Source organism: Pituophis catenifer, unplaced genomic scaffold (genome assembly GCF_029215685.1).
Source record: "Pituophis catenifer annectens isolate HBS135680 unplaced genomic scaffold, rPitCat1.0.hap2 SCAF_1, whole genome shotgun sequence".
Taxonomy (NCBI): Eukaryota; Metazoa; Chordata; class Lepidosauria; order Squamata; family Colubridae; genus Pituophis; species Pituophis catenifer.
Window position 1 is genome coordinate 336077304 of NW_027256881.1, and position 12449 is coordinate 336089752.

Genomic DNA, 12449 nt, shown 5'->3' on the forward strand with positions numbered 1-12449 from the left:
TTGCCTTCTTCTAGGACTGAAGTAGCCTGAAGTCATCCAAATGGCTTTGTGCCTAGAACTCAAGTCCCCTGATTTCTAGAATGGTGCTTTTAGCCACTGCACCAAGCTGAATAGTACATAATAATTGCAACTCACTTGATTCTAATCTAAGGAATCACCTAACAAATGCTGATCAAAAGTTATGGTTTTGAATACCTTGCAAGTATATAATTCAAAATAACTTATAATGTATACAGTTTCAAATATCAGTACCAGTCTTTTAAAATCAGCAAATACTGGGAACATATCATTAAAACAATAGAGTATATTAGTAACCATTTACAGCAGGGGTGTCAAACTGGATTTTTTTGAGGACCTGATCAGCATTGTAGTTCTCCTCCTCCTGGGGGTGTGGGGGAGGGAGACGGGACGGACAGCCTCCTGCAGTACTCTGCCGGCCAGAGGCACCGTGGGCCGATCCTTTGCTATTTCCAGGCCAGCCCCACGGGCCAGATTTAAGCAAACCGTGGGGCTGGGCCTTGAGTTTGACACCCCTGATTTACAGTAATGGCTTAACTAAAAGAGGTAAATTCTTTGGAGAATAAAGCAATGACAGAATGCTTGTAGTTCTTCCGATCCTTAATATTAGTTCAGTTGTACTGTGTGTCAAATCATGTGATAATCTGTTCCTATTACAAGGTTTAAAAATAATTTGAGAAAAAGCTGACAAAGCTGACAGGGTTTCTAATATTCAACAAAATCATTGCCTTTTTGTTGTTTGGAAAAATAGTGATCCTAACTGTTCTATCCTCTTCCTTTTCCTTTGTAGCTGGGTGTTAAGGCACTGACGTACAATGACCTTATCCAGGCCCAGAAAGAAATTTCTGCTCACAACCAGCAGCTGAAAGAGCAGACCAAACAGCTGGAGAAAGATAATGGTGAACTCAGGAATCAGAGTTTACAGCTGGTTCGTATTCCTAGATGCATCAGGCCACCGTTTTATCTTGTTTTGAAATCAATCACAAATTCCACTTCTGCCTTTAATGTTCATTTAAGATTGTCATCCTCCATGGGCCTCTATTCCAAAACTGTAAGATTGTGAAATGACCGGGGGATTAGTGGTTAAAAACTAGGCTTTGCATTTAGAAGTCCCAGGAACATGGAGACTTGCATCCAGTTTGGTGGGTTAGATGTAACAGGCTAATGTGAAACTTTGTATATAGGTGTGAGCAAAAATCTGTAGCTGGACTACTTTTAGCTAGATGAGCTGTAGTCAGTGCTTTAAAAGTGTGAAGTTCTTAGAATTTTTCCGTTACCGGAGTCTTATCCAGCAGACTCTGCCTAAGATGGCCAGACAGAAGAAGGTAGACTAGAACTGTCCCAAAGGTACTTTTTTTTTTTTTCCAGGAGGCAACTGGACTTTCGGGTTTTTCTTTGAAGACGTTTCGCTTCTCATCCAAGAAGCTTCTTCAGCTCTGACTGGATGGTGGGGAATGGAAGGATTCAGATTCCAGTCAGAGCTGAAGAAGCTTCTTGAATGAGAAGCGAAATGACTTCAAAGAAAAACAAAGTCCAGTTGCCTCTTGAAAAAAGCACCTTTGGGACAACCGTGACCTGGATGACTGAGAATCTCCCTAGACATTTAAAGTTAGTGGAGAAGCCATATTCAATTAACAACCATGTTATTAATTTAACAACTGCAATGGTTCACCGAACAACTGTCTCACTTTGCAACAGAAATGTTGGGCTAAATTGTGGTCATAAGTCAAGGACTAGCTTCACAATGCACATTACAATGTATCGTGAGTCAAGAACTTCCTGTACATCCTGGTTGAACTGACAGTTTGCCTAGATCCATAAAAAAGGGAACATAGTCGTCCCTAATTCTGGTGGTGCCAGCTATGAATCTGAGAACCTCCATAGACATCTAGACTGGAACTGATAATCTAATGTGGGATACATAATATTTTATATCAAGAGCAGAAATATAACTTAGATTTTTTTATGGCATGAAGGGTTAGTTTTGACTGTATAATATAACATTCTCCAAATAATATATCTCCCTGTTCTTTTTCTGCCTCCTTCCAGCTGAAAGCTAGATGTGAAGAACTAAAGTTGGACTGGTCAACACTTTCACTGGAAAACCTTCTCAAAGAAAAGCAAGCATTAAAAAATCAGATTTCTGAGAAGCAAAAGCACTGCTTGGAATTGCAGGTAGTGTATGGCCAGGATGTAATTAATACCTTTTGTTAGAATTGACTTCTAATGTTGCCTTTTAAAAAACAACAACTTGGCAATGGATTCAGCTGTGTTCCTTGATGGTCTGGTAGGTGACCAGGTGCTTCACATGACTAATTCCTTATCTTCAGAGGGGGTTACAATGAATGGAGCAGTTCAGGCAAAATAGGGCAGGCTATTGAGCAAGGAGCTTGCTTCCACAATATGGTTTACTTTCCTAAATGGAAGAAAGTGAGTAAGGGTTTGTTGGGTTCTTAGAAGAGTCAAAGGAGCTTCAGCATTGAAAATTGTGAAGGAACTGTTATTCCTAAAATATAATAATCCCAAAGGTGCTTTTTAAAGGTCAACTAGACTTTCTTAGGTTTTTTTCTTAAAAACATTTCTTTTCTCATCCAAGAGGTTTCTTCAGTTCCAACTGAATGGTGGGGGAATAGAAGGATTTATATTCTTTGCAGTCATCTACTCTGAAGGCCTGTCCTTCTATTCCTCACCATTCAGAACTGAAGAAGCTTCTTGGATGAGAAGCGAAAAGCTTTCAAGGGGGGAAAAAAAACCAAGAAGTCCTATTGCCTTTTGGAAAAGCCCCTTTGGGACAACCTTGACCTGGATGATTGAGAATCTCCACAGACATAATAACCTTTAATGATGTTCTTCTCTCTCCTATCATTTTAAAGATCAGCATTGTGGAGCTTGAGAAAAGCCAAAGGCAGCAGGAACTCCTGCAGTTGAAATCCTACATGCCCTCTGACGAATCGCTGCCAGCCCAGCCACGCCACAAAACCCACCTGAACCGGGAGGCAGAGCCTGACCACAACACGCTTCACCTGGAGCTAGAGTGCCCCAAGTTTCCTGTGCCCCAGATCAATGGCATGAGTCCCGAACTGTCCATAAACGGCCATGCCACATCTTACGAAATTCACAATGCACTCAGCCGACCAGCTTCTAAGCAGACAACTCCTCAATATCCACCTGTCCACGTGGACCAAGACATAATTCCTTGCACCCCGATCCATAGCTGCAGACAGAAGCTGGACAAAGGCTCAAATTTATCCCTGCCAGATTATACCAGGTTTTCTCCAGCTAAGATCGCCCTCCGGAGGCATTTGAACCAAGACCACATAGGCAGTGGGAAAACAGCACCCAGTGAGAACCATCAGAGGTGAGGAGCAGAGTGGTTCAGTCATGTGTTTTTTCAATCCTTTGGTGGTAACCTTGAGGGAATTCTCACTGGAGGTAGTCCTCGACTTATGACCACAATTGAGCCCAAAATTTCTTTTGCTAAGCAGAAACAGTTGTTAAGTGAATTTTGCCCCATTTTACGATCTTTCTTGTCACAGTAGTTAAGTGAATCACTGCAGTTGTTACGTTAGTAACATGGTTGCTAAGTGAATCTGGCTTCCCCACTATCTTTGCTTGTCAGAAGGTTGCAAAAAGGGATCACATGACCCCAGGACACTGCAATCGTCATAAATGTGAGTCAGTTGCCAAGCGTCTAAATTTTGATCATGTGACCATGGGGATGCTGCAATGGTTGTAAGTGTGAAAAATGGTCATAAGTCACTTTTTTCAGTGATGATGTACCTTCCTGTCTTTCATGTATAAAGGTAGGTGCAAATTACTGTATATAAACAACCGGTAAACTTTGCTTTCCCGTGCAGTGATCCGTGCAGTACCATTAGTGGTACTGAAACATCTGCAGAAAAACAGCCAAAGCAGGGTTTTATTTATTTATAAAAATAAATAAATAAGCCCAGAGAAGCAAGATTCTGCCTTTATTACTTTGTAAGAAACTCAGGGCAATGAACATACTACTTTCCCCTCCTATTTTCCCCCACATCAACAACCCCATGAGGTGAGTTGGGCTGAGAGAGAGTGACAGGTCCATGGTCACCCAGTCTTAAAATGAAACTAGAACTCCCAGTCTCATGGTTTCTAACCCGCACTTTAACCATTACACTTAGGGGACTGGAGGATAAAACATATAATGAACAGTTGCAAGAACTGGGCATGGCTAGTCTAGTGAAGAGAAGGACCAGGGGAGACATGATAGCAGTCTTCCAATACTTGAGGGGCTGCTACAGAGAGGAGGGGGTCAAGCTGTTTTCCAAGGCACCTGAAGGCCAGACAAGGAATAATGGATGGAAGCCGACCAAGGAGAGATTCAACCTAGAAATGAGGAGGAACTTTCTGACAGTGAGAACGATTGACCAATGGAACAGAAGTTGCCTTTGGAAGTTGTGGGAGCTTCATCACTTGAGACTTTCAAGAAAAGATTGGACTGCCATTTGTCAGAAATGGTGTAAGGTCTCCTGCTTGAATGGAAGGGTTGGACTAGATGACCTATAAGGTCCCTTCTAACTCTGTTAATCTGTTGCATCTGTTACTACAGCCATGAACCATATATAGCAGTGATGGCTAACCTTTTCCGGACCAAGTGCCCAAAGCGTGCGCGTGCCCCAACCCCCCAACATGCAATGTGTGTGCAGCCCCACGCATGCGCACTGCCCCCCCCCACATGCACACATGGCTTCCTGTGTGTGCACCACTGCATGGCCCACCCCGGAACATGCACGCATGGTCCACTCATGCGCTCCGTGCATGCATGTGCCCCCCGCATAAGCCCCCCGCATACACAGCAGAGACCTGAAGACCAGCTGGCCGGCGGGAGGTGCGCACACATGCACAGCGGAGCTGAACTGGGGCAATGGCTCACGTGCCATCAGAGAGGGCACTGTGTGCCACCTCTGGCACGCATGCCATAGGTTTGCCATCACGGATATATATTCTCTAGGATTGGAAGTTACCTTTGTGGTAACTGTGGCGCTCTGGATAGCCATGGAGAATGGATAGTCTGTGGGTGCTACCTTTAGTTGAATCCCTGAATGGGGAAACTCTGAAAGTACGTGGGAAATTGACATGCTGCAAATCAGAGCTCTATCAGCCGCCCTGAGTCTTCGGAGAAAGGCAGCATATAAATTGAATTAATTAAATTAAATTAAATTATCCTCCAGGCTCATTTTTATCAAGAACGCCTCTGTGTTTAGAGGAGAAGCAGAAAGCATTCTGTGGATGGAAGTGATGGAAGAAGGTGGCAGATAGTGGTCTTTGAAACTACATTTCCCCCCTCCACCCATCTCTTCCTTAGCAACCATTTTGTGCATAGATAACAGTTTGTCTAGGATGGAGCCTGCAATGTCTTTTCAGTTTTCAAAGGGCATAATAATTCTATCTGATGCATCAAATACTATCTAATGCACCACTTCTTCCCTTAGAAATCCATTAAGCTGTTAAGATGTAAAAGACTGGCCTTTTTGAAGAGAACCAAGCTATCAGAAACCTTTCTTTCTGACATATGGAAGAGGGGCTTCCTCTGCATTTCTTTTTCGCTATAGGATGCACCGCAAAAAATCTTTCTTTTTAACCAAGCAGAAACGTTCAAAAGCTTTGTTTTTTTAATGTTTCAGGGCTGAACATTTAAAAGAAAATGGCCTTCCATTTCAAAGCCCTTCAGTATCAAACAGCATGAAGATGAGCCCTCTGGAAGCCAGACCCTCCTCCCCAGCAGCCTTCCCAGCTGGGAATGAGAAGGTAAGGGATTTTTGGACGATGCCGCTGAACCTTTCGGGGGCAGTTCTTGTACCGAGCAGCAGCGACTGAGTGGGAACTCTTGGTGTAAATGGAGAGCATGCTAAGGATTGAAAATTAACATCACTGAGGTGCACTTAGGGGGTGCAGAAAAAAATTGCTGAGTAGGAAAACGAAATACAGGTAGTCTTTGATTTATGACCAATTGCTTAGGACCATTTGAAGTTAGAATGGACTCCCAATAAGGTACTTACGACCCCGTTCCATAGTTCTGACAGCCTCTTTGCCACAGTCACAGGAATGCATGTCAGACATTCAGCAGCTGGCCTGCATTTATGGCCTTTGCAGTATCCCACAGACATGTAACTGCATTTTTCACAAAAACACTCCATAGAGAATAATGGTTTGCTTTACGACTACTGCATTTGCTTAATGACTGTCATAAGAATCGGCCACATAGGTCATTCCACTTTACCACCGTTGTGATTTATGACCATAATGGGAAGGTTCCATTATAGTCGTAAATTGAGGATTACCTGTAGCATTTTGAACCAACACAAATAGTTACTTCTGTATTTATCCATAACACTCAATTAGAAAAAAATCAGATTATGAACAGTGCATTGATGCAAGTACTGTAACAATTTGCTATTGTAGTAAATAAACCAGTATTGGAGGGAGTAGCAATCAAAAAGGAGAAATCTTGAATCATGTCTTAACCTAGGATTATGATACATTGATCTCAACTAAAATTTTGTAATTATGATTTAATTATATTAATAATCTCAGGTTTAGATAACAATGTGGGACCAAATGGACTGTGTCTAACAAGCACGCTATTAGTTTATGATACTTTGTTAAACCAGGATTACTTATAGAATTGTGTGCAAGTCTGATCAGTATTTTTTCTAGCCAAAATGAGATAGAGAAAAAAATGTTGTACTGCTGGACAAAAAAAAAGCTTAGGTTAAAGTCCCAATATTTAAAATCCCTAATGTGAAATACATTTGTCTGCTGCTTAATCATGTTTTACGACCCTACACAATGCCTATTCTTGAGGTGTGGAAGAGGAAGAGAATATATCTTGTTTTGCATCTCCTTCAAGTTTAAATGGGCTTCGTAACCGAGCGCCAAATTGTAATCAGGCTTGATTAAAAAATGAGGCATAATTTGTTTGCAAATTAAAGTAAACATGATGGCATAACTATTTAAATCAGATGCACTGTTGAAGAAACAGGTGCAGATAAATTCATGAACTCCAAAGCACAGCTGTGTGATGGGCAGCATGAGACCAGGTCTAGTTCCCATTTCTTCCCTTCCATGGTTTCCTTTTATTTAGGAACCAATTCCTCCATTAGTTGATGAATTATAACTCCCAGCATCCTTCACTTGCAAGCTGTAACATGTGACAGTTGTTTGGGCTATAAGTTCACCTTTCTAGAATAATTTGTTTGTTTGTTTGTTTGTTGAATTTATATGCCACCTATCTTGCTATCAAGTGGCTGTGCAATTACAACATGAAATGAATACCATTTTCTTGACCATAATTCACATCAATGGCAATTTGAATTCCCTTAAAACAAAGTTTGCCGTTCCATTGTAGGGTCTGGTTATGCAGGCAATCATGTTGTTGTTAGTTGCGAAGTCATGTCCAACCCATCGCGACCCCATGGACAACGTTCCTCCAGGCCTTCCTGTCCTCTACCATCCTCTGGATCCATGGAAGCTCACGCCTACTGCTTCAGTGACTCCATCTAACCACCTCATTCTCTGTCGTCCCGTTCTTCTTTTGCCTTCAATCTTTCCCAGCATTAGGCTCCTCTCCAGTGAGTCCTTCCTTCTCATTAGTATGCTGTCTAGATTTGCCATAGTTTTCCTCCCCAGGATCAAGTGTCTTTTAATTTCTTGGCTGCAGTCCCCATCTGCGGTGATCTTGGAGCCCAGGAAAATAAAATCTGTCACTACCTCCATTTCTTCCCCATCTATTTGCCAGGAATTGAGAAGGCCGGATGCCATGATCTTAGTTTTCTTAATGTTGAGTTTCAAGCCAACTTTTGCACTCTCCTTCTTTATCTGCAACAAGAGGCTCTTTATTGCCTCTTCGCTTTCTGCCATTAGAGTGATATCATCTGCATATCTGAGGTTGTTGATATTTCTCCCCACAATCTTAATTCCAACTTTTGATTCATCTAGCCCCGCCTTTCTCATGATGTGCTCTGCATATAAGTTAAATAGGCAGGACGACAGTATACAGCCTTGCCGGACTCCTTTCCGAATTTTGAACCAATCAGTGGTTCCGTGTCCAGTTCTCACTGTTGCTTCTTGACCCACATATAGGTTTTTCAAGAGGTAAATAAGATGGTGTGGCAATCATAGATAGACCTAAAAGAATTGCTCTTTTCTAACTAATGACTTCTTTGTTTTAGACTATAATTTTGTCCTCTCATGCTTTCTTATTGCTTGGCAAATCTTCTGTTTGCATTTTTAAAATGCACGCTATACCCTATTAGAGTTTTGCAAATTATTTTTTGTAATAGTGTATTCTCAAGAATCATTTTTTGTATGTTACACTATACCCATTTTTTTTAATTGCAAAGTGCACCACAAAATTCCTAAAAGTCCAGATATATGTTAGCACCTTTTTTTCAGGCTTGCACAAAAATCAAACACAAAAAAATAGTTGGACTACTTTAATAAGCAGAAAAGGGGTGCTATGCTTGTGTCTGCAGAAGGAGCAAATCATTTTCAAAGAGACAGGTAGTCCTCAATTTGCAACAGTTAGTTTAGTGACTTTTTGCAACCTTCTGACAAGCAAAGTCCATGGAGAAGTCACATTCACTTAACAACCAGGTTACTAACTTATCAACTGCAGTGATTCACTTAACAACTGAGGCAATAAAGTTCGTAAAAAGGGGCAAAACTCACTTAACAAATGTCTCACTTAACAATAGAAAGTTTGGGCTTAGTTGTGGTCATAAGTCGAGGGCTACCTGTATTTATATCCTGTATGTGCACATAGACAAACCACATAGACAAAAGTAGAGAGTATTCCTCAGACTTACGTTCTCACTCTTTCTGTCCTGATCAAAGCTAGAATAGTATTCTGCGCTGTATATGTGTTGTTATTATTATATACTTTACTCATTAAACATGAAACTCAGTCAACTGAACATTCAAAAATGTATCACAAATACCATTGACTGGTGCTAATGGTTGATACGGGTTGCTGCCAGCGTCCTACCGTGTTTCCCTGAAAATAAGACCCTGTCATATATGTTTTTGAACCCTGAAATAAGCGCTTGGCCTTATTGCCATGCGCTCAAAAGCTCGATTGGGCTTATTATCAGGGGATGTCTTATTTTGGGGGAAACAGGGTAGGTATCAACCAAGTACGTTCTTAAGATGTATGATGAATTGTTGTTGCTGTTGTTAATGTTAATATTAATATATTAATATTAAATCGGCAATCAGTAATAGCTTGCTCAGACTTCTACAGCCTGGATCCCTCTAGAGACATTAGAACTGCAATTTTGTTATTCCCAATTGGTATGTAATAAGCCAATGGGTTGTGATCCCAACTGAAGGGCATACATTTGGAGAAGAGGCCAACCATCTATTGTGCAATATGACTTGGCTGTAAATTTGCTATATATACTTTGCCATAGTGACACAAGGTTATGGAAATATTTCCTCATGCACCATAGCAATCCCAAACACAGCTGCTAAGTATAAATACTTGGCGCGGTAAGTGTTTTAGTTGGGCAAGCGACACCATTGCGGTTATATTTCCCTATTAGATCATTAAGTAAAACATGAACTGTTTGTGTGGTATGTGTGTGTGTCTATGTTGGCTGGCTGATGCAATTGACTTTGTCTGCATCTGTAAGAACGTTGTTTTTTTTTTTTTTTTGTTCGTTTGACGGGTGGGGAAATGCTTGCAATTCTTCAGGACGCCTCCTTGCACCAAGTATTTGGGCCGACAGCCATGGCCCAGAAGCACTGGCTGATGATGCAAGCTGCATTTTTGGCATTGTCTGCTTTGTGTGTTTGCAGGCTTTGCGCGAGAGGACGTCTGCGAATAATGGGGAGACCATCACCAGCCTTCCCATCAGTATCCCCCTCAGCACAGTGCAGCCCAATAAACTCCCTGTTAGTATTCCTTTGGCCAGCGTAGTCCTTCCTAGCCGTGTTGAGAAGGTGGTGAGTAGGGGTACTTTGTTTTCCCCCATAATCCTTGCCGTAAAGCCAATTGTACCATATTACAATGAATTTATAGCATTAAGTGCGATGCAAGGTAATGGAGCATGCTTCCCTCGGGTACTTTATTTATCTATCTATTTTTATCCCGCTTTTATTATTTGTACAAATAATCCAAGGCGGCAAATATACCTAATATTGCTTTCCCCTCCTATTTTCCCCACAACTGTCTTATGTGGTGGGTTGGGCTAAGAGAGAGCAACTGGCCCAAAGTCACGCAGCCTCTCTCATCCCTAAGGTGGAACTAGAACTCACAGTCTCCCAGTTTCTAGATCGGTGCCTTAACCATTAGACCATAAGAGCCAAGGTGACGCAGTGGTTAGAGTGCAGCACTGCAGGTTACTTCAGCATAGTGCATAAAGCACTAGGAAGCGGTATATACCATATTTTTCGGAGTATAAAACGCAGCGGAGTATAAGATGCACCTACCTTTTTTGGTGAGGAAAAGAAGAAAAAGAAATCTCCCTCTGCCTCTGAGCAATTTTGCCTCGTTGGAGCAAACAGCCTGCTTTACTTTCATTTTCGTTTTCAGCATAGCTTGATTAGCACAAGGGGGAAAAAAATCTGCTCCAGCAATTTACCTCTTTGCAGCAAGCAGCAGAGCCCTGCGGAAAACAGCTGAGAACAAATCAGCTGAGAGTTGGGAGGCTGATCCAATCAACTTGTGCTAATTAGGATGTGCTGAAGCTGAAAGGAGCTGTTTTTTCTTGCTGTTTGCTTGCAAGGAGGTAACTGCTGGGAGGCAGAGGCCAAAGGGTGGGGGCCAGTAGGTGGGCGGGGTTACATTCGGTGTATAAGACACACCTAAATTTTCACCCCCTTTTGGGGGGGGGGAATGTGCATCTTATACTACGAAAAATACGGTAAGTCTAAGTGCTATTGCTATTGCTATATAGTTCTGTTTCTTGCTGCCTCTTAACTGAATTTACTAAACCACTTCGAAAATCTTCTTAAATTTGATACATGATAACTGATTCCTAAGAAAGTACACCTTTTTTCTTATTTTAAATCGCTCTTACATTTTTCATTTATCCAATATATCTATTTGCTTTCTATACATGTGCTATAAGAGAAGGTTGTTAAATCTGTGTTCAGTGCTTAAGCTACTTTGAGCAGCTTTGTTCTAGTTTTGTTGTTGAAGTTGTCAAGCTGTTAAAAAGTAACTATTTGAATAAAGTGGTGTGTCAATCACAATATAACCCTGTGGGTGAAATGGATTGTGTAGATATTGTCTCTCCTAGATAAAACAGCTGTAGCTGAATGACTGAGCACAAATTTTGCATACAGGACATCCTGTATAATCGCCCGGCCGCCCTGTTTAGGGTGACCCGCTCCCTCCTCCATCTGGAAGTGCAGGATGACCCCTTGCAGGGCCGAGTTGAGGATTTTGTGCAGTATCTGTATGACAAAATCGCTCAGATTCGGGAAGGGCTGGCCTCTGACTGGGTATGTCCGGACGGGATGACTGAGGCAGGTTTTGAGAGTGTTATCTGGGAGGAGTTCGATCCTGTGGCTTCTGAGGACATGGACAGGGTCCTGGGACGGCTGAACGCGACCACATGTTTATTGGACCCGTGTCCCTCCTGGTTGGTACTGGCTTCCCGGGAGGTGACATGAGGCTGGCTCCAGAAGATTGTTAACGCTTCTTTGAGTGAGGGGGTCGTGCTGGCCGCTTTGAAAGAAGCGGTTGTGAGGCCGCTCCTCAAGAAGCCCTCTCTGAATCTGGCTGTTTTGGCTAACTATCGTCCAGTCTCCAACCTTCGCTTCATTGCGAAGGTTGTTGAGAGTGTGGTAGCGCAGCAGCTTCCCGGTACCTGGATGAAGCTGTCTATCTAGACCCGCTCCAGTCCGGCTTCCGGCCTGGGCACAGCACGGAAACAGCATTGGTCGCGTTGGTGGATGATCTCTGGAGGGCTCGGGATAGGGGTTGCTCCTCTATCCTGGTCCTGTTAGACCTCTCAGCGGCTTTTGATACCATCGACCATGGTATCATGTTGCACCGGTTGGAGGGGCTGGGGGTGGGGGGCACCGTTTTGCGGTGGTTCTCCTCCTACCTCTCTGACCGGTCGCAGTCTGTGTTGACAGGGGGGCAGCGGTCGACCCCGAGGCACCTTGCTTGTGGGGTGCCACAAGGGTCGGTCCTCTTGCCCCTTCTGTTCAACATTTATGTAAAGCCGCTGGGTGAGATCATCCGTGGCTTCGGGGTGGAGTTCCATCAGTACGCTGATGACACCCAGCTGTAAATCTCCACCCCAGGCCACCCCAACGATGCCCTTGAAGTGATGTCCCAGTGCCTGGAGGCCGTGAGGGCCTGGATGGGGAGAAACAGGCTCCGACTCAACCCCTCCAAGACCGAGTGGCTGTGGCTTCCGGCGTCACGATATAGCCAG

At 43.0% G+C, this 12449-nt stretch overlaps 1 protein-coding gene across 2 annotated transcripts in view; it reads left to right on the top strand.

The window, feature by feature from the left end:
- Positions 1-12449, top strand: part of DOT1L (DOT1 like histone lysine methyltransferase) — a 94479-nt gene that overhangs the window by 62191 nt on the left and 19839 nt on the right. For both annotated transcript variants that reach the window (XM_070943944.1, XM_070943935.1), the window contains exons 18-22: positions 809-946; positions 2068-2193; positions 2892-3376; positions 5682-5805; positions 9856-10002. In XM_070943944.1, the coding sequence (XP_070800045.1) occupies positions 809-946; positions 2068-2193; positions 2892-3376; positions 5682-5805; positions 9856-10002 (1020 nt within the window). The remainder of the gene's footprint in view (positions 1-808; positions 947-2067; positions 2194-2891; positions 3377-5681; positions 5806-9855; positions 10003-12449) is intronic.